This window comes from Perognathus longimembris, chromosome 4, assembly GCF_023159225.1.
Source record: "Perognathus longimembris pacificus isolate PPM17 chromosome 4, ASM2315922v1, whole genome shotgun sequence".
Taxonomy (NCBI): Eukaryota; Metazoa; Chordata; class Mammalia; order Rodentia; family Heteromyidae; genus Perognathus; species Perognathus longimembris.
In genome coordinates this window covers 25160266-25182276 of record NC_063164.1, presented here as the reverse complement: position 1 = coordinate 25182276, position 22011 = coordinate 25160266, and the positions used below count along the sequence as shown (strand labels likewise).

The following is a 22011-nucleotide window of genomic DNA, read 5'->3' as shown; positions in this document are numbered from 1 at the left end:
AAGCCCCAGGACTGGCAAAAAAAAAACATAAAATCACATCTCTAGGGAAAATACAGTCTCTAAATTATAAACATAACCTATTTGGAACTGTTTTTAGTCAAACAAGGCTAAGACTATAAGACAATGCTAAACACTAAGACATCTGTCAGAAAGTACACCTTCTGAATGATTAAATATTTGAAATGCTTTCCAGTTGAATATATATCCTTTGCTACCTTTAAAGCAAAGATTTAAAAAACCCAAATTATGGGGCTGGGAGTATGGCCTAGTGGCAAGAGTGCTTGCCTCCTACACATGAAGCTGTAGGTTCGATTCCCCAGCACCACATATATGGAAAATGACCAGAGGGGGCGCTGTGGCTCAAGTGGCAGAATGCTAGCCTTGAGCAAGATGAGGCCAGGGACAGTGCTCAGGCCCTGAGTCCCAGGCCCAGGACTGGCAAAAAAAAAAAAAAAAAATTATTATCAATCCAAACACGATTTCTCTTGCTAGGCAGATACTAAAAGAAGTCAGGAGCTACTTTATGTGGCCATAAACCAAACAAATCAGTACCAAGGGTATAAGCAGCAAATTTTGGGGGAAAAGTTTCTTTGTAAAAATACTATGATGTTATAAAATTAAATAAAAAGAAAACACTTAAGCACCAATTTACCACTCTATTTGAAAGAAATTGCCATATTAAAGTACATTATGTCTGTGTATGAAGACAGCATAATGGAGCCTATTAAAAACAGAATTGGCCGGGCACTAGTGGCTCCCACCTGCAATCTTAGCTACTCAGGAAGCTGCAATCTTAAGGATCAAGGTTCAAAGGCAGCCTGGGCAGGAAAGTCTATGAGACACATCGCCAATTAACCACCAGAAAACCAAAAGTAATGATATGGCTCAAAGGCGCAAAGTGCTAGCTTTGAGTGAAAAAGCTCAGGGATAGTACTCAAGCCCTGAGTTCAAGCCTCACAATGGACAAAATAAATAAATAAATAAAACAAAATGGGGGGGGGAGGGAGACAGGAAAAGAGTAATGGAAAACAAGAGCAAAATCTTCTTATAAAATTAATATACATGGGCTGGGACTATAACCTAGTATTAGAGTGCTTGCCTTATATACATGAAGCCCTGGGCTCTATTCCTCAGCACCACATATATAGAAAATGCCAGAAGGGGCACTGTGGCTCAAGTGGTAGAGAGCTGCCTTGAGCAAAAAGAAGCCAGGGACAGTGCTTAGGCCCTGAGTCCAAGACCCAGGACTGGCAAAAAAACAAAACAAAACAAAACAAAAATAAAATGAATATATACTAATACAGCCTTGGACTTGAACTCAGGCCCTAGGTGCTGTCCCTGAGCATTAGGTCAAGGCTAGAGCTCTACCACTGGAGCCATAGCTACATTTCCAGTTTCTTTTGGTGGCTAACTACAGATAAAAGTCTCATGGACTTTCCTGCCCAAGCTGGTTTTGAACCATGATCCTTAGATCTTAAGACTCTTGAGTAGCTAGGACTGCATGAGCCACTGTTATCCAGGTTACAAAAATTTTAAAAAGAGGTCTGGGGATATGGCCTAGTGGCAAGAGTGCTTGCCTCGTATACATGAGGCCCTGGGTTCGATTCCCAAGCACCACATATACAGAAAATGGCCAGAAGTGGCGCTGTGGCTCAAGTGGCAGAGTGCTAGCCTTGAGCAAGAAGAAGCCAGGGACAGTGCTCAGGCCCTGAGGCCAAGCCCCAGGACTGGCCAAAAAAAAAAAAAAAAAAAAAAAAAATTTTTTTTAAAGAAATTGCCATCTCAGGGCTAGGAATATGGCCTAGTGGCAAGAGAGCTTGCCTCGTATACATGAAGCCCTGGGTTCGATTCTCCAGCACCACATATCTAGAAAACGGCCAGAAGAGGCGCTGTGGCTCAAGTGGCAGAGTGCTAGCCTTGAGCAAAAAAAAAAAAGGAAGCCAGGGACAGTGCTCAGGCCCTGAGTCCACGCCCCAGGACTGGCCAAAAAAAAAAAAAGAAATTGCCATCTCTCATTCTTAGAAGTATTCCAAAATTTACTTAGAACTCAGTATTTAAATTCACCATACTGAAAGAGAGAAGGAAGGGGAGGACAAGCAGGGGGAGGGGGAAGAAGAGGCTGGGGAAGTGAAAAGCGCAGAACTGATGCCAGGAATGCTCTTACCTGCGATCCTCTGACTGGGGGATGGGGTTGGTACAGCGCTGACTATTATACTTCGCCACATATTCACATTGCTTGAAGGGGGCAGTCTTGTCCTCCAGAACGTGTCTGATACAGAAAGCGTAGCCGTTGAGACGCCGCTGCTTGCAGAGTTTGGGGCTATATGAGCACAAGGGCTTATTGTCAACCTCAGAGAAGTGTATATGTTTCCCTTCATACATCACGTGACTCTATTCCTTGTGAACATCAGCTAAAAGGCCATGGGGGAGTAGGGGAGAAAAAGAAACACAAGTGATACATCAAGAGCGTATAAAACAGACTCAAGTTAAGGATTTCACTGAGGGACTTCTGGCACCACAGTCATACCTGATTTTAAATCTTCTGCACCATAGCAATGTTAAGAGAATCCCAAGGATACCACAGTTTGGAATGCTGCTGAATCAAGATGAAGCAGATTGTCTACAAAAATATCAAAAGGCCTTGTTATGAAAGAGCAAAAGGCAGCCCACCCAGATCATAAAATATTTTTTATGTCAACCTTTCTAATGTTATGTATCTGGGGGCTGGTGATGTGGCCTAGTGGCAAGAGTGCTTGCCTTGTATACATGAAGGCCTGGGTTCAATTCCCTAGCACCACATATATAGAAAACAGCCAGAAGTGGCACTGTGGCTCAAGTGGTAGAGTGCTAGCCTTGAGCAAAAAGAAGCCAGGGACAGTGCTCAGGCCCTGAGTCCAAGCCCCAGGACTGGAAAAAAAAAAAAAAAAGAATATCTAATGTTATGTATCTGTTACATATAACATCCCAACAATGAGGTCAAACATGAATAAGACCCATTATAAAATGATACCTTATCCCCATTCCCAACTGAACTAAATCATATTTGCTATGGGTAGGTTATGTGAATACATTAAAGCAACAGAGCTCTTCTTCTCAAAAGAATGAATATCAGAAGTGCAGGTTTTTAAAATTCACTACTTGGGGCTGGGGATATGGCCTAGTGGCAAGAGTGCTTGCCTCGTATACATGAGGCCCTGGGTTCAATTCCCCAGCACCACATATACAGAAAATGGCCAGAAGTGGCGCTGTGGCTCAAGTGGCAGAATGCTGGCCTTGAGCAAAAAGAAGCCAGGGACAGTGCTCAGGCCCTGAGTCCAAGGCCCAGGACTGGCCAAAAAAATTAACAAAATAAAAATAAATAAAATTCACTACCTGTGGCTAGGAAGGTAGCTTAGTGGTGTAGCGCTTGCCTAGCATGCATGAAGCCCTAGGTCGATTCCTCAGTACCACATAAACAGAAAAAGAGAAGTGGTGCTGTGGCTCAAGTGGCAGAGTGCTAGTCTTGAGCAAAACAAGCTCAGGTACAGCACTTAGGCCCTGAATTCAAGCCCTGAATTCCAGCCCCAGGACTGGCAAAATAAATAAACTAATTAAATTCTCAACTGGTGCGTTAAGTGCACACTACTTATCCTCAGACCCCAAATGTATTTATTATGACAATGGGATAATAAATGGATTTATTTTACTTTTTCAGCCATGTGCTAGTGGCTTATTCCTGTAATTCTAGCTATTCAGGAAGCTGAGATTTAGAGATTCTTGGTTCCAGGCCAGCCTGAGCAGAAAAGTTCACTATATTATATCTCCAAAATAATCAGCAAAAAGCTGGGCTGGAAGGCATGATTCAAAGTGCGACAGTGCCAGCCAAGTAAGAAAGCCAAGCAAACACAAGGCTGTGAGTTCAAACCCTCGTGTTGAGTAGAAAAATTCTACATTTTTGGTTCTGTTGATACCGCATTTTCCTATTTGTAATAAATGTTTCCATTAAATACAGCAAATTCCTGCTTTTGAAAAAAGTGCCATCATATAGTTCACAATAATGGACTGCATCTATTTCAGGTTCTTAGTGAACTGATATAAGCATATCCCACCCTCCCAAAGTCACTTGAATGGCAAATAAAACAGCTTAAAAATCAGCTACTAAACTCAAGGAAGACCTTATCCTTCAAGTATAGGGTTAGACGTGTGGCTCAAGGATAGGGTGCATGCTTACGTGTACATGTAGGCATATACAAGGTACTAGGAGGGAGGCAAAAATAAACTGAATATAAATTTCCTTACACCAATGAATGACAAGACATTTAAATGTTTGAGGAGTCCGAGACGTGATGAATCCAAAAGACACTTACTGCGTTATCCTGAACAAATCATTTAACCTTTCTGAATCTCAGTTTTCTCACCTGCAAAACAGAAATAATAGAAGCTAAGTGATCACCATGTTGTTGTCAGGATAAAACATGCAGCACACTAAGCATCATGCCTTGCAACTGGTGCCTTAAATGAGTGAAAATTATTAGGTTCTTAAAATACTACTTTAATTGCCAATGTTTGTAATTTTTTTGAAAAACATCTCACTTACTTTAGTAGGTCAAAACATTAACATCGTTACCAAAATCATATGTATTAAACTAAAGACATGGCTCCAGTTATACAGCACAAGCTACGAGCCAAAGAGGCAAGCAAGAGGTCCTGAGTTTAAAACCTAGTACTGGGGCTGGGAATGTGGCCTAGTGGTAGAGTGCTTGCCTAGCATGCATGAAGCCCTGGGTTCCATTCCTCAGTACCACATATATAGAAAAAGCTAGAAGCAGCACTGTGGCTCAAGTGGTAGAATGCTTGCCCTGAGCAGAAAGAAGCCAGGGACAATGTCCAAGCCCCAGGACTGGGAAAAAAACAACAACAACAACAAACAAACAAAACAAAAAACCCTAAACCCAGTGCTGACAGGTGTGCATGTGCGTATGTGCGCATGCACACACACACACACACACCATATTGTACATATTAGTAAAGCTAATCACACATCAATGTAAAATATAAAACCCAAAGCTTTGTCTTCTCATCTTTGTAGGGAGTTTCCTCTTACAATGCAAGGAAAAAAAAGCTGGAGTAGATTTAAATTTAACCACTCTGAAGTCCTGATGTTCAAGACAGGAAAATTGTCAAATCACAACCATGCTTTTATACTTTTCTCTCACTCTCTGCACTACTTATCATCTGACAAACTCTTAAATCTTGCATGAAATTTGTCCAAGTAAGTCTACATATATGAAAAGATGCCCTGGATATAAATTTGAAAAGACATTTACAGAACCAGTTTGATTTCCTTTATGGAAAAGAAAGAAGCCTATATGTGTACTCATGAGACTATTCCATGAATCATAAAAGGAAGTCTAAAGGCAGAGATGCTGGGATAGAGGGCAAGTTTGCTTTTAACTATGACATATTCTAGGCATGGAATCATCTGCCAATGTTGCCAGGTTCTATGCATATTTTCCCCTTGAAATGGGACACTTGGTGGCTCACATCTGCAATCCTACCTACTCAGGAGGCTGAGATATGAGGGTCCAGGTTCAAAGCCATCCTGGTCAGGAAAGTTCATGAGACTCTTATCTCCAATTAACCACCAAAACCCAAAACAAACAAACAAAAAAACCCAGACGTGGCGCTCAAAGTGGTGGAGCACTAACCTTGAGTGAAATAACAGCATGGTGGCCCTAAGTTCAAGCCCTATCACTGACAAATGGTTCAGTTGTGCCATATTAAATTCACCTGGTTTTCGCTTATATGGTAAGAATTTACTTATTAAACACTTATGAGATCTGTCATTTTCCCAGGAACTGTGAGGGCTATAATTCTTGCCCTTAAAGATTATAATCTACAAAACATTCAAAATAAAGGAAGTAAATGAAACACTGGAGGAATATTGTTCACAGATCTGGATACCAGAAGTCTAAAAGCAGACTGCTGGGGCTGGGAATATGGCCTAGTGGCAAGAGTGCTTGCCTCTTACACATGAAGCCCTGGGTTCCATTCCTCAGCACCACATATATAGAAAATGGCCTGAAGTGGCACTGTGGCTCAAGTTGGCAGAGTGCTAGCCTTGAGCAAAAAAGAAGCCAGGGACAGTGCTCAGGCCCTGAGTTTAAGGCCCAGAACTGGAAAAACAAAAACAAACAAACAAAAAAGCAGACTGCTCCTATGCCCAGGAAAAGAGATCTCTCCCTCTTTACAACCTAGTGCTCTACTATTCTGACTAGCCTTAGTTTAATCCTTAGAAATACAGTTTAGGGGCTGGGAATGTGGCTTAGCAGTAGAGTGCTTGCCTGGCATGCATGAAGCCCTAGGTTCGATTCCTCAGCACCACATAAACAGAAAAAGCCAGAGTGGTGCTGTTGGCAGAGTGCTAGCCTTGAGCAAAAAGAAGCCAGGGACAGTGCTCAGGCCCTAAGTCCCAAGCCCCAGGACTGGCCAAAAAAAAAAAAAAAAAAATCAGTAAACTGAGCAATCCATAATATTATTTCTAATAACTACAGTCATATATAAAGACACGTTAAAATTTGGAAGCTTTGTGGGAGAGCCCTTGCCTTGCATGCTCCAGACCCTGGTTCAATTCCCAGCACTGCAGAAACAAAGCAATAAACAAAACTTATGAATATTGGAACATCTGATGAAGGAACATCCAATGTGCCACCAAACAGATGTCATATAATTTGCTACTCAACATTTACTTAGCAAGTGATGTTCATTAAAAATTATGTGCCTATTTAATTTTCTTAGAAATTCACTAATTTGTTCAATTGCATTCTTTCAGTATTTATCCAAGTAGAGCCAATGCTCTCACTAATCACCTCTATGTCTATGCTATTACATTAAGGTATATTTCAACATCTTACAATTTCTCTTTAAACTTGTTTTACCTGTGACTGCTTTCCAAATTTACTTGTGATTAATTTTTCCTTTTTCTTTCTTCTTTTAATATTTAAAAAAACCTATCTATCAAAACACCATTTTATATCACATCACTCTTTGCATCTACCTTCCTATAAACAGGCAAGTGTTCTGTATTCACATCTCTCTGCTAGATGTAGGGATGCATACCTACAATCCTAGAATGCAGAGACAGGAGACATAAATTCAAGCCAACCTGAGCTACAAAGACAAACACTGAAAAATTGGAAGATAGAGGGATGCTGCTGTTTTGAAATCCAACTTCCTTTAAATGAACATTATTTTACTTTGTGGCCAAGTAGTGGTAGCTCATGCCTGTAATTCGAGCTACTTAGAAAGCTGAGATCTGAGGATCACAGTTCAAAGCCAGCCCAGGCAAGAAAGTCGATGAGACTCTTAACTCCAATTAACCACCAAAAAGCAGGACATGGAGCCATGGCTTAAGTGGTAGAACTCTAGGCTTGAACAAAACAGCTCAGGGACAGCACCTAGGCCCTGAGTTCAAGCCCCAGGACCAGCACGCACATAAGCATGCATTTACACAAACACACACACACACACACACACACACACACACAAATTACTTTGTGTTAAATTGGAAATAACTACTTACTTGGTCTTTTCTACATTAATAAATAGGTTTTTCCCCCCTTTTAAGTAAAGAAGAAATGCTGGCAAAAGTACTAAGGTAGTTCTCAAGGAAAGAAGCCTCCATTTCTTTCCATTCTTACCTCCAGCCTTCCACAATTGGACTTCTTCTACACATCACCTCAACTCACTGGCAATCAATGAGAGGTATGAAGAAGGAAATACATAATCTTCAGCAAATATCTAACAGGCTCTAAGACTTAAATATTACCACATTTTTGTGAGTTGGGAATGTAGTTCAGTGGTAGAATGCTTGCCTAGAACTTGCAAGATGAATTTCATCCTCAAACTAAAACTTACAAAATACTTTAAGGGCAAATAGCTTATTTTCTAATTACCTTTGACATATAGGTAAAACTAAGCTCTAACTTTTTTTTTTTTTTTTTTTTGCCAGTCCTGGAGCTTAGACTCAGAGTCTGAACACTGTCCCTGGCTTCTTTTTGCTCAAGGCTAGCACTCTACCTCTTGAGCCACAGCACCACTTCTAGCCTTTTCTGTTTATGTGGTGCTTAGGGCTTTGTGCATGCTAGGCAAGCACTCTACTGCTAAGCCACATTCCCAGCCCTAAGCTCTAACTTCTAATACACAATGAGCATCACCTAAAAAAGGAACTGAGTTCAAGGTGTGATTCAAATGGCAGCAAAGAGGATATATGAGTTCAAACCCTACCGTCACCAAAACAAATCAAAGAAAATCTTAAGACTAAATTTACTAGCAGCTCTAACAGCTATCATCTTTGGCTGTGGAGACAACTTGCTTATCCTTAAAGGAGAGAATGTAGGCAATTAAGCACTTAACAGCAACAGCAAAATATATACTCTTACTTACTTATTACCAAAATACAAACAGTTATTAGGACAGACAGTACTTAAGGTCTACAGAAAAGATATTTCTACAGCAAGCATATCCATGTATTAAACTCAAAAGTAGCGTGCTGATACTGGGGCTTGAACTCAGTGCCTGAGACTGTCTCTTAGCTTTTGCAAGATAAGCTGGCACTTTACCTCTAACTTCTAGCTTTTTAGTGTTTTAATTAGAGACAAGAATCTCATGGGCTTTCTTGCCCAGGCTGGCTTCAAACTATGATACTCAGATCTCAGCCTGAGTAGCTAGGATTATAGATGTAAAGCCACCAATATATATGTGAGCTACTAGCACCCCCAAGGTGTAAAATATTAACAACACACCTCCTTGAGGCTATATGCTGCATTTAATTAAGGAAACAATTCATTTTCAGTTTATTTCTTCTTACAAATATACAGAAAAAAGGTATTAGCAGAGAGAAAAGGAAACAGTGAGGGCTGGGAATATGGCCTAGTGATGAAGTGCTCGCCTTGTATACACAAAGCCCTGGGTTTGATTCACATATATAGCACCACATATATAGAAAAAGCCAGAAGTGGTACTGTGGTTCAAGTGGTAGAGTGCTAGCCTTGAGCAAAAAGAAGCCAGGGACAGTGCTCAGGCCCTGAGTTCCAGCCCTAGGACTGGCATAAAACAAGAAATGCAAACGGCGAAGTATATAATAAGCAGCCAACAGCTCTTTCAGTCTACCATGAAACAATCTGTCAAAATAGAAATGTTATTCTGTTTGGGACCTGCACTGCATCACCTCCTTGTGGAAGTATGTCATTACTGTTCTTCTGACCCTCTTGTTTTAGAGGTATGCTCATTTTACTGCCACATCACTTGTCTATAATTGTCACCTGTCATTTTATATTTTACCACCTTTGGAGCATAAAACTAAAAAACTTCACAATTTTTGTTTTGTTTTTGTGCTGGTCCTGGGGCTTGAACTGGGGCTTGCATACAGTCCCTAAACTTTTTGCCCAAGGTTAGTTAGTGCTCTATCTGTTAAGACAAAGCTTCATTTCTGGCCTTTTTGGGGGAAGGTAGGGTGGTGATAAGAGTCTCACAGACTTTTTTGCCCAGGCTGGCATGGAATCTCGGTCTTCAGATCTCAGCCTCCTGCGTAGCTAGGATTACAAGCATGAGCCACCTGTGCCTGGCTCTTAAAATCATTTTTTAATCTAACAAGAATGCAAAGTCCCAAAATTTTGGGTTTCCATGCAGATAAGAAGAATATTCAGGGGGCTGGGGATATAGCCTAGTGGCAAGAGTGCCTGCCTCAGATACACGAGGCCCTAGGTTCGATTCCCCAGCACCACATATACAGAAAACGGCCAGAAGCGGCGCTGTGGCTCAAGTGGCAGAGTGCTAGCCTTGAGCGGGAAGAAGCCAGGGACAGTGCTCAGGCCCTGAGTCCAAGGCCCAGGACTGGCCAAAAAAAAAAAAAAAAAAAAGAATATTCAGGGCTGGGGATATGGCCTAGTGGCTCGAGTGCCTGCCTCGTATTCATGAGGCCCTGGGTTCAATTCCCCAGCACCACATATACAAAAAAATGGCCAGAAGTGGCGCTGTGGCTCAAGTGGCAGAGTGCTAGCCTTGAGCAAAAAGAAGCCAGGGACAGTGCTCAGGCCCTGAGTCCAAGACCCAGGACTGGCCAAAAAAAAAAAAAGAATATTCACTAATCCTAAAAGTTACTATTAATTCTAAACTCATTTAAAGTCATATGTTTTAAATTTTTAAGGTTTTAATTCAACTTGATATATCAAAAAAGGTAAATATGAGTTGGGAATGTGGCTAAGTGGTAGAGTCCTTGTCTAGCATGCATGAGGCCCTAGGCTGGATTCCTTGGTACCACATAAACAAAAACTAAACATATCTTTTAAAAAAAGGTAAATGTATGTATCTAGATGGATGACTAAACTGATTTTAAAACCTGACATCCAGCCAGGCTTTGGTAGCTCATGCCTATAATCCTAGCTACTCAGGAGCTACTCAAGTGGTAGAGTGCTAGCCCTGAACAAAAGTTCAGGTACAGAGCCCAGGGCCTGAATCCAAGCCCCAGAATCAGCACAATCGGGGGCAGGGCACAACTAAAATCCACAGGTCAATAAAAGTAGTAAACTCTGAAGTAGGGTGCTGTAATGAGTTATTACTAGCCTGTAATGCTAGTTATTCAAGAGGCTGAGATCAGAGGACTGCAGTTCAAAGCCAGGCAGGGGACAAATCTCAAGGACTCTTAGCTAAAGTGAAGGTGTATAACTCATGGTAGAGAGTCAGCCTTGAGCTAAGAAGCTAAGTAATATTATGAGGCCCTAGGTTCAAGTCCTAGTACTACCACCAAAAAAAATAAATTTAAGAAGTAAAATTTGGTAGAGGAATGATGACAATTCATCAGCTGAAATACAGTGAAAGAGGCTGGGCTCTGACAACTGAAGTCAGAGCTAACTCAGGTAGGAAATTCTGTGGGACTCTTATCTCCAATTAACCACTAAAAAGTTAGAAGTAGAACTGTGGCTCAAGTGGTAGAGCACCTTGAGGACAAAAAGCCCAAGCCTTGAGTTCAAGCTTCAGTATTGGCACCAAAATAAAAGGGAAAATAACCTGTCCATCACCCAAGAATACTAGTAATGTCCATAATACTGTTCAAACTAGAATATTTAAAAGCAGAATAAATGCTTTTTAAATGTTTGCTACATGCTAAAGACTGCTCTTCAAACAGCACTGGACAAATAAAAGTTGCATTATGAACTTAAATGACAGTAATTTAAAGTTCCTTACCTCATTACAAAAGTACAGATAGTTTATGCAGCAGTAGAGATCACTCATTGGCTCTGGTAGAAATCAGATAGAACTCAAGTCTGGTAAATTTTCTCATCTGTAAAGGGAAGATTATAACTGTATGTACCTCATTTACTTGCTTAGGGGCATTAAATTAGCACATAGTATCACATACTGTTATCTACTATTAGAAAAAGTAAGTTGTAGCTTATTGGCATTATCATTTTAATTTAAAATCTGCAGAGCTAAAAACACTCTCTCCAACTATTAGTGGTTGTCTGAATGGTAAAATGTAATCTCCATTCATTTAGGGCCTAGCTACAGAACTCCCAGAGAACTCGTTCCTCCAACCCATACTAAAATGTTTTCTATATTCTATATAGAACAGCTACATACTGGTGTTCTTATGATGGAATGTATACTAGCAGAACTAACATAGGTGTGATCTGGTGGTAGACAGCTTTCATAGATTTTATGAGCCACCGATTTGAACCCCACCAACACGTACAAAGTATAGTGTTTGATTTCATTAAAACATTTATTAGCTCAAGTTAATAATCCTTTTCAACCAAATGCTTTCTCGATCCATCCAGCCAGACCCTACTGTCACAAACCCTACATTGCTTGACACAAAAGGAGAAAAATTAAGATGTAGCTTGTACTCCTCAAAGTTCTTTTGTTCTAAGAATCTGAAAGTAATGGTCTCTTTGTTACTAAATTCCTCAATACACTTTTCCCCTCTGGCTTCATGACCTTGCTGAAGCATGACAACTGTAGACAACTTTCTCTACTTGAAAATCCCTTCTTCCCCACAGCTCAGTCATTGGTTTCTTTTTTTTCCTTCCCCTCTCCATTTTTTTTTTAAGGTGTAGACCAGGCTGGTCTTGAACTCATGTCCTCCTACCTCATCCCTCTTGTTGATTACTGGCATGCACCACCGTGGCCAGCTCCCCCTCTCCATTTTTTGATGGTTCTGAGGATTGAACTCAAGGCCTAGTGCATGCTTAACAGGCCCCAACCCAGCACTCCAGACCTCACACTGGTCAAGTTTGCCTCAAGTTTCTCTTAATTTTTCATTTACAGGGGCACCAGATGAAATGCCTACAGTCAGAGCCATAGACATAGACCAGGGGCAGACTTCTGCAAACTCTGTTCATCTAAAAGCACTGCTCCAACAAGTTAAAGCAAGTCATACTAATTATATTTTAAAAAAGGGAGAAAGCAGACCTACTTCCAGAGCTTCCAAGGTTCCTAACGACTCACACACAAGCCCTTAACATTTTCATATCCACAGCTGATTGAAGTTTCTAAACAAGATCAAGTTCTTTTTAAGTCTGTCTCACCTATGAGACAGCAGCAATGAAGTCACATTAAAAACACAAAATGTCAAAGACAACATCTCTATGGGCTTTCACTGCCATGTTTACTCTGTACACCCAACATTAGGGGTTACTACCCAGCTTTTAAACAAATGTTCTAAAGTATTGAGGGAAGTGGGACAGTGGCCCTAGTGGTTAGAGTGCTAGCCTGAAGCCAAAAAGCTCAAGGACAGTGCCCAGGCCCTAAGTCAAGCCACCATGCACACATGGACACACACACACACACGGACACACACACATGGACACACACACACACACACACACACACACTCCCTCCCTCCCTCCCTCCCTCAGAACCCTCCTGGTCTCTGGTGGCTCATGCCTGTAATCCTAGCTACTCAGGAAGCTGAGATCTGAGGATCAAGGTTGGAAGCCAGCTCGGGAAGAAAAGTCCCCAAGACTCTATCTCCAAGTGAGTAGGGGGGAAAAAGCTGGAAATGGAGGTGTGGCTCAAGGGGTAGAGTACCAACCTTGAGCGGAAAAAGCTGAAAAGAGACCAGGTACTGAGTTCCAGCCCCTGTACTGGCACACACATACACACACAAGTCAAAAGAAAGAAAATGTTAGTGTACACTAAGTGCCACCCCACATCTCCACGTGGCCGGGCTCAGGCCTGCTTACCTGCTCAACCAGCCTCTCCTCTTCCCCTCCACCTCCAGGCCACCTCAGTCAAACCCCCTTCACTCCCCACTGCCTCACTGCAGACTCTAGTTCTGACCTCCTTTATTCCAACTCCTTATAAAATTTCAAATCTTCTGAATTTTAAATAATTTATTTGGCCAAAGGCCTTAAAGATCTGCTTATAAATCCAGAACAAATCTAAAATTTAGCACACAAACAAGTGGTCCGGGAAGGCCAACTAGCTTCAAAACTCAAAACCAGCCCTAGGAAAGCCACCCAATTTACAACACAGAACACTCTTTTGTCCCTAGGTATTTATTCATACAAGCAGGTCCCACCTCCAGGAATACCTAACTCCTCCCATCATCAGCTCAGGGCAGAAGCCTCCCCAGCAAAGCCCTGCCTTGGGGCCTGTCCTCAGGCCAGAGTGAAAAAATAGGTTTCTTCCTCCAGGCTAGCCCACCCCCTTATCACTCTAGGTTGTAAATTCAGGCTTACTTTTCTTTCCACTAGACTAAAAACTCTACAATGCAGAGAATGTGTCTCTGCATTAAAAGGAAGAATGGACCAGCCCCAACTTAAAGGCCCCTACCATCTTCTCAAGTAGGTTCCCAAGGGAGCCTACCACAAACTACTCAAGCTTTCAAAGAATCTTAAAAGGCAGTCAAGGCATGGTGGTTCAGGCCTATAATCCCAGCAACTCTGAACTTAAGGCAGGAAGAGGGTCTTGAGTTCAGGGTCACAAAACTTTTAAAAGGCTAGGATATCGCTCAGAAGTAGAGCTACTTGCTAACAGTTCAGAGTTCAGTCAATCCTCAGTATTTCAATCAACAACAGATAATAGGTTAACCTCAAGCTGCTAAAAATGAATATGCTGTACAATTTTTACCTGCATAAAAATATTTGCCTTATGAAAAGAACTACATTGTTTTACCTATATTCAAATAGTTGCAAGTATTAATATATACCACCATGAATGACTAACTAAAATTCCTATCAAGAATATTAAAAACGGGCTGGGAATTGCCTAGTGGCAAGAGCGCTTGCCTCCTACACATGAAGCTCTCGGTTCGATTCCCCAGCACCACATATACAGAAAATGGCTAGAAGGGGCGCTGTGGCTCAGGTGGCAGAGTGCTAGCCTTGAGCGGGAAGAAGCCAGGGACAGTGCTCAGGCCCTGAGTCCAAGGCCCAGGACTGGCCAAAAAAAAAAAAAAAAGAATATTAAAAACCAGTCAGGTGCTGGTGGCTCATGCCTATAATCTTAGCTGCTCAGGAGGCTGAGATCTGAGGATCACAGTCCAAAGCCAGCCTGGGCAGGAATGTCTTTGAGCCTATTATCTCCAATTAACTACCAAAAAAACATAAGTGGCACTGGGGCTCAAAGTAGTAGAGCACTAGCCTGGAGCCAAAAATGTTTAGGGACAGTGACCTGAGTTCAAGACCATGACTGACCAAAAAAGAAAAAAATACATATTAAAAATCAAGCCAGGTATTGGTTGCTCACACCTGTAATCTTAGCTACTCCGGAGGCTGAGATCTAAGGATTCAAGACAGCCAGGGCAGGAAAGGCCTAGACTCTTAAAAAAAGAAAAAAGAAAGCCAGAGGGCTGGGAATGTGGCGGCTTAGTGGCAGAGGGCTTGCCTAGCATGCACAAATCCCTGGAATCCTCAGCACCACATAAACAGAAAAAGCAGGAAGTGGCTCAAGAGATTGAGTGCTAGCCTTGAGCAGAAAGAAGCCAGGGACAGTGCTCTGGCCCTGAATCCAAGCCCCAGGACTAAGAAAAAAAAAGAAAAGAAAGCCAGAAAGAGGTGTGGCTCAAGTGATAGGGCCTATCCTTGAGAAAAATATGCTCAAGGATAGCACCTAGGCTGAGTTCAAGTTCCACACCAGTACACACAAAAAAACTGATCAGAACTAAGCCATGCTGGTTGCTCATGCCTGTAATCCTAGCTAATCAGGAAGCTAATATCTGAGGACTGTGGTTCAAAGCCAGCCTGGGCAGGAATGTCCATGAGACTCTATCTCCAATAAACTATAAGAAAAAGCTGGAAATGGTGCTGTAGTTAAAGTAGTAGAGCACTGGTCTTGGGACAACCTCAAGGACAGCTCTGAAACCCAGAGTTCAAGTCCCAGGACGCGCATGCACGCACACACCAGAACTAAAGGTGTGGCTAAAGTGGTAGAAAGCAAATTGAGTGTGAGGTTCTGAGTTCTAGTACCGGTACTGGCAACAAAGTAAACTGGGCACCAGGGACTCAGTTTTGTAATTCTAGTAGCTATTCAGGAGGTTGAGATATGAGGATTGAGGTTTGAAGCCAGCCTAGACAGATAAGATAGCCTGTGAGACTCTTATCTCCACTAAACTGCCCAAAAAGCTAGAAGCAGAGATGTGGCTCAAATGGCAGAGCTATGGCCTTGAGCTCAGGGACAGAGCTTAGGCCATGAGTTCAAGCCTGGACAGGTACCTAAATGAATGAATGAAGGAATGAAGAAATAAATACATAAAAGTTTAGGTAGTCACTGGTGGCTCTTGTCTGTAATCCTAGCTACTCAGAATGCTGAGATCCGATGAGAGGATCAATTCTGTTCAAAGCCATCCTTGACAAATCTGAAAGATTCAAGCAAAATGTCAGAATTGCAGGTGTGGCTCAAGTGGCAGAGAACCCAGCAGGAATAGAGGGGGTGGCTAAGCCAAAGAAAAACATAGAAGATGGATATATACCTGGAGCCATTCTAAAGGCTTAATATGCAACCCTCATTTAAGTTCCAAGCAATTCTATGAAGATACATTTTTTTTTCGCCAGTCCTGGGGCTTGAACTCAGGGCCTGAGCACTATCCCTGGCTTCTTTTGCTCAAGGCTAGCACTCTGCCACTTGAGCCACAGTGCCACTTCCAGCTTTTTCTATATATGTGGTGCTGAGGAATCGAATCCAGGGCTTCATGTATATGAGGCGAGCACTTTACCCTAGGCCATATTCCCAGCCCCTGAAGAAAATATTATCAGCCTCTTTCATAGATAAATAAATGATACTTAGTTAGATAAATTTTAATTATCCAATGTCACATAACTAGGATCCAAGACCAGTGTGAATCCAGAGCCCATGCTTTTAACCAGTAAAAAACAATAAAACTATAGTTACAGGGGGAAGCCTCAGCTTGTTTGTGCCTTATGCATACATTCACACAAACACAAACCAAATGGAAAGATTAACAGTATCCGAGTGAGATAAACAGGTCTAATCTCAATATAGTATAAGCCTATATTACTTTAATTTAGTACAAAAACAAACAAACCATTAAGACAAATTATTTCATGGTGCTACTATAAAAACAGAGTACACTAGGGGGAATTAACATTTTCTACTCACTTAGGACTTACATCAAGGATTTCTATGTCCATTTCTAGAAAAGGAAGCAAAAATTAAGCAACATGCCCAATAGAGAGCTGAATTCAGACCCCAAAGCCTTGTTCAATCATACTTGACAGAAATGTGATACTGATGTTTCAGCAGAACTTGGTTCTAGTCAGGTGCTGGTGGCTAACACCTGTAATCCTTTGCTACTCAGGAGGCTGAGATATGAGGATCAGGGTTCAAACCCAGCCCAGGCAGAAAAGACCATGAGACTCTGATCTCCAAATCAGAAAACTAGAAAGTGGCACTGTGGGTCAAAGTGGTAAAGTGCTAGCCTTGAGTAGAAGCCTTGAGCACTCAAGCCCTGAGTTCCCACAACCAACTCCCTCCCCCCCCAAAAAAATTAATTCTAGGCTAGGGATGTAGCTCAACAGCAGAACACTTGCTAGCATGCCCAAGGCCCTGAGTTCAAGCTCCATAACTATTTTTTTAAAACACCAGGAATAAACAACAACAAAACAGAAGGAAAGAAGAGCCAAGTAGACTGTAACCTTAAGTAAAGGAGGAAAAAGAAAATGGCCTAAATTTTTAATTTGGGTTTCTCCCCAAATGTCTCAAAATGGCTAGGACAATTATCTAAAAGAGCCTTGATAGCCAGGGCCTTTGGGCCACACTCCCACTGGATACACAGTGGGAAGTGGGGTGTGAGAAACACAGTTGTATTAGCATAAATGGGTATGACTATCAGGTCTGCAGTGGAGCCTCTGCTTTGGCAATAGTTTGTGGCTTCCAAAGCTCATCTGTTCACTCACTGCCTTACCAGTTACCAGTTTAAAGGCTATTCTCCAACTGCACTCAGAAAGAAAAGGCCAATAGCCTTTCACTAGCTTTAGAACCACCACTCCAAACAAGGGTGGTAAGAGCTAGAGCATCCCAGGTAAGAATGAATGGAAAAGCATACATTTTTAAATGGCATTTTTCAACTCTGAGTGTTCACAGTTCCAAAACTTCCTATATAAAGTTTTATTCCTCTAAAAAAGGTAGCACTATAACTAACCAGGTGGCAGTCGATCAAGCCTGTGACCCTAGCTACTCAGGAGGCTAAGATCTAAGGATGGCCATTGGTAGAGTAACCAGCAATGAGCAGAAAAGCTAAGGGATAGCACCTAGGTACTGAGTTCAAGCCTTAGTACAGGCACAGAGGCACACGCGCGCACACACACGTAACAATATAACTTACAAACTTCATAGGAAAGAAAACTTGATTATTTTAGGCTCATCAACATCTACTTTTAAAATTATTTAATACTGAAAAAGTATATACTCTTAGAAATTTATTTTACTTCGCTTTTTTCTTTTTTTTTTTTTTTTGAGACAAGGTCTTGCCCAGGAGTTCAGTCCTTTTGCCTCTTAGTCACAAGTAGTAGGTAGGCTTACAGGCCTGAACTGCCATGGCCAGGTATTTTACATAGGTAATTTTTTGAAAGTTTAAGAATATGAAGTTAACAAAGTACCTTAAAATACCGAACTATGAGGTAATGACACAATTTCTTTTAATCCTTAAAACATTCTTGGAAACGGGACTGGGAATGATTTCATTTCTATTTAGCATCCCTTAAAATATAAGGACAAACTATGACAGAAGCATATTTATGTATTCAAGAAAAGCCACATCAATAAGCAATTTCAATTCATCAATAAAGCTAAGACAACCATTAAACACAATTTGCACTGAAATAAATCCATACAACCTTCAATTCCAAGACTTCTGGAGTGAAATGCTGAATGTCTGGTTATCTATCATAGTAGAGAAACAATTTTATTTTAAACAGACAAAAGGAAAAGACAGACACACTTGGTAAGCAATCAAATAAGGGACCTCATAGACAGATAGAGACTGACAGAAGTTAACATTGACCAGGTCCTGGGGTTACCCACAGCTCTGCAAGTGACAGGATTTCCAGTTAACAGTGCCCTGCAGGCTGAGTGGTCAGTGTGTAACTCCCCTTGCAAGCAATCTCCAACCTGAGAGGAGCAAGACACACACACACACACACTTACACACCCCACACACGCTCACTAAAGAGAAGGGGGGGAGGGAAACAACTGAAAAAGAGAACAGCCTCTCAAACAGGCCCACCCTGGCGCTGGGAGGATGATAGCGTCGATTAACATTTCAACTTCAACCCCAAAGAATCACCCGGAGGAGGTTAAGTTGTAGCCAGAGGAAATACCCTGTCCAGGGGAAGCGGGAAATCTAGATGAGGAAATTTTAAGTTGACTACAAATGAAACAAGGGAGAAAACAAAATGAAAAAAGAAAAAAAAAAGAGAAACTTTTAGAGCTCATGACATCAGAAAAGAACAACAACAACAACAAAAACTGAATTATTTTCGGGGGGGGGGGCTAGGGTGAGGAAGCCCAACCCCAAAATATAGTTCGGTTCAGTGCTTAGGAAGCTATTCCCACCCAGACCCATTTGAGCTGTAATAATCACAAGTGTCCTTAAAACCTCATTTTTCCCCCTCCATTTCTAGGGTGCAACGCAAGAATACAACGCAAATGTAAATAAGTACCATTATAATTTTTTCTTAAAAAATGGAAAATTGCTGACCCTCCCTCCTACCAAGTTTGAGAGCTGCCCTCCCACCTGCCCTCCCTCCCTCCCCACACACACACACTTCGGAAGGCTTTCCTGGTATCCTGACAACCGAGGTGTCCCCGTGGGGTTGATTCAGTTCCCCGGGTCGGGTTTCCCCCGGACAGTGACCAAACCAGAGGGGGAAAACACTCCACGGCAGGGGGCTGCTCCGCGAGGCCGCGGAGAGCCCCGGCCCGGGGCCAGGCGGTCTGGGCTCCCCACGTCGGCGCGATCCGAGGGGGCGGGCGGGCGGGCGGGCGGAGAGAACCCCCGGTTTGAGTTGTGGGGGTGGGGGATGGGGGAGGGAGAGGATCCGAAAACAACACACCCCGGTTTCTGGAGGAAAGGCAATAATACAAAATAAATTAAAATAAATGAAAAGCCAAGGGGCAAAGACCGGGGTAGGAAAAACCCCACCTGAATCTACTCTTCCCCACCCCCCACCCCACAAAAAAAAAGCCCAGTCAGTAACACACCGCTAAGAAAAAAAAAAATCCCTTGAAAACTTTTCCAACCCGGAAGAGAAGGCTCTTCCCGGGCCTGGGGCTTTCGGGGCGGGGGGGGGGGGGGGAAACGGGGCTGGAGTTTGCAAGCCCGGAGGGGGCTCCGAGGAGCCGGGGTGGGGCGCGGGCGAGGGGCGCCGGGGCGGAGTACCTTCCTCGGACAGGAACTGGTAAAGAGTTTCAAAATAGCCGAGCGCTCTCCCCCCAGTGCCCTCGGAGAGGGGGGGGGGGGAAATCTCGGGCGCTGGGAACCAGGCTCCCCCAAAGAGAGGACAGCCCCCAATTCAGGCCCAAAAGGAAACTTTCCGGGCCGCGGCTGCACCTGACTTCTCACCGCCCCTCCACCCCACCCCACGCCCGCCAGGCCGTCCGCCCGCCCCGCCCCGGCCCGGCCCGGCCCGGCCCGGCTCGGCCCGGCCGCCCGGAGCGCCAAACCAAGAGGGGGGGGTCCATAAATTCAACTGTTACCAGAATCCGGGGGGCGTTTGCGAGACACCCACGGGAAGGGGGGGCGGCCGCCCATGCCCCACTCCTAGGCCAGACGCCCCGGTCCCGGCAGCCCGGGCCTTGCCGCCCCGCGGGCGAGCCTCGGGGTCAGCGCACGACCCGGCCCCGCAGCGCCGCCGTCCCGCCCCGAGGCCCCGGGAGACCCCAGGGCGGGGGGGCGCGGGAGGCCCAAGGGGCGCGGGAGAAGGGGGGCTGGGCGCGGCTGCTGCGGGGCCCGCCGGCCCGAGGCCTAGCCCGGCGTCCCTCTTCCCGCCGCACACCCCCTCACCCCGGCCCGCGCAGGCCGCGCCGTTCCCCCCCCCCCCCCGCACACACACACACTCCCGCCCCGCTGGACCCCCCGCCGTGGCTGCCGGCGGACGCCCCTCAGGCCCCCAGGCCCCCGGGCCCCCGCCACCCCAGCGCCGGCCCCACTCACCCTTTCATTCTCCGCCCCGGGCCTGGCGTGGGCCGGCGAATCCCCGGCCTCACGTAAGCGTGCTCGCCGCCCGCCCTGCTTGCGCGGCCCAGCCCGCCGCCCTACGGGAGCCCGGGGATGTGGGCCGGGCCTGGGGCCGCCTCTGCTTACCTTTCAGCTGCTTTTTTTTTTTTTTTCCTCCCCTCCCTCCTTCCCCCCTTTTCCCTCGGCTGGGCTGACAGATCAGAGTGAGAGGCGCTGGCAATGAACTAGGAAGCCCGGCCACGGCTGCTGCCGCTTCCCCCTGGGCTGCGGCGAGAGCCTTTCCCTGTCAAGTAAGAGGGGTGAGGATCATATTTTTTATTTTGGAAACTAAAAAAGTGCTCCCGGGGTCGGTGATTATTAAGGGGGAAATCCCTGAATGTACTCTCCAGCCAAGAAGGCAGGGCTGCCGGGCTGCCCAGGAAGAGGAGCAGCCTCCTACAGCACCACTACCGGCACCGCGGGGACATAGCACCAGAGAGCCGCTCCTCGGCCTGCGAAACGACAACCTGCCTACCATCTTGGAGGCACGGGAATGGGGGGTCGGGGGTTGGGAAGTGCACGTGCCCCCCGAAAAGAGTGCACAGCCCCATTTCTCGTCTCCGGAGGAGAGTCTTCGCCGGCGTCCAGGGGAAACTCAGAGAAGAACCTGGGGTGTGCAGAGAACCTGGGGGTGTGCATGAGAACCCGGGATGTGCATGAGAAGAACCCGGGATGTGCATGAGAACCTGGGGGTGTGTGCAGAGAACCTGGGGTGTGCACGAGCACCTGGGGTATGCACGAGCACCTGGAGTGTGCAGAGAACCTGGGGTGGTGTGCATGAGAACCTGGGGTGTGCAGAGAACCTGGAGTGTGCATTTGCTCCACAAAGGGGAAGGGGGTCCTGCATCTTCTGATGAAATCTTTACCAGACAGGTTTGATCATACGGCTCTTTCTTTTTATCCCTCTTGGTATCCGTGGTGGTTTAATATTTTTTTCAGGTTAGTAGTAATAACTTATTATTTGTCCCTTACAGGTCTGAGTGCTGGGGTCTGGTGTGGTCAGTTTGTAAATCTCTACTTCATGAGAGTTCCTCAGCCACTTTTGTCTACCCTATCAATTCGGTTTTAATTTCTTCTTTAAGTTCTCTATTGCTTATTATCCTCCAAACTGAGATTTGCTGTTAAGTCAATTGTAAAGGGCTATCTTTTGTCTTCTTTTCTCAAAGCAATATAAATAAGACCTATTGACTATCCTGAAAGGCATCTTAGAAGCCGTTCACTTTTGACAGTGCAAATAAAAGCACCGTCTGTTTAGACTCTCAGTCAGTAGCTGACCACGTTTCTGAAAACATGCT

The 22011-nt window shown here is 44.2% G+C and overlaps 1 protein-coding gene across 4 annotated transcripts in view; it reads right to left on the bottom strand.

The window, feature by feature from the left end:
• Ino80d (INO80 complex subunit D) overlaps positions 1-20821 on the bottom strand; it is a 62103-nt gene extending 41282 nt beyond the window's left edge. The window contains exons 1-5 of one of the 4 annotated variants that reach the window (XM_048344893.1): positions 20804-20821; positions 11224-11320; positions 4347-4397; positions 2528-2620; positions 2165-2411 (exon numbers count right to left, since the gene is read on the bottom strand). In XM_048344893.1, coding sequence (XP_048200850.1) covers positions 2165-2382 — 218 coding nt within the window. In that variant the 5' untranslated portion in view covers positions 2383-2411; positions 2528-2620; positions 4347-4397; positions 11224-11320; positions 20804-20821. The other 3 variants (XM_048344890.1, XM_048344892.1, XM_048344891.1) reach the window with 3 other exon arrangements.
• Between the last annotated feature and the right edge of the window lie 1190 nt (positions 20822-22011).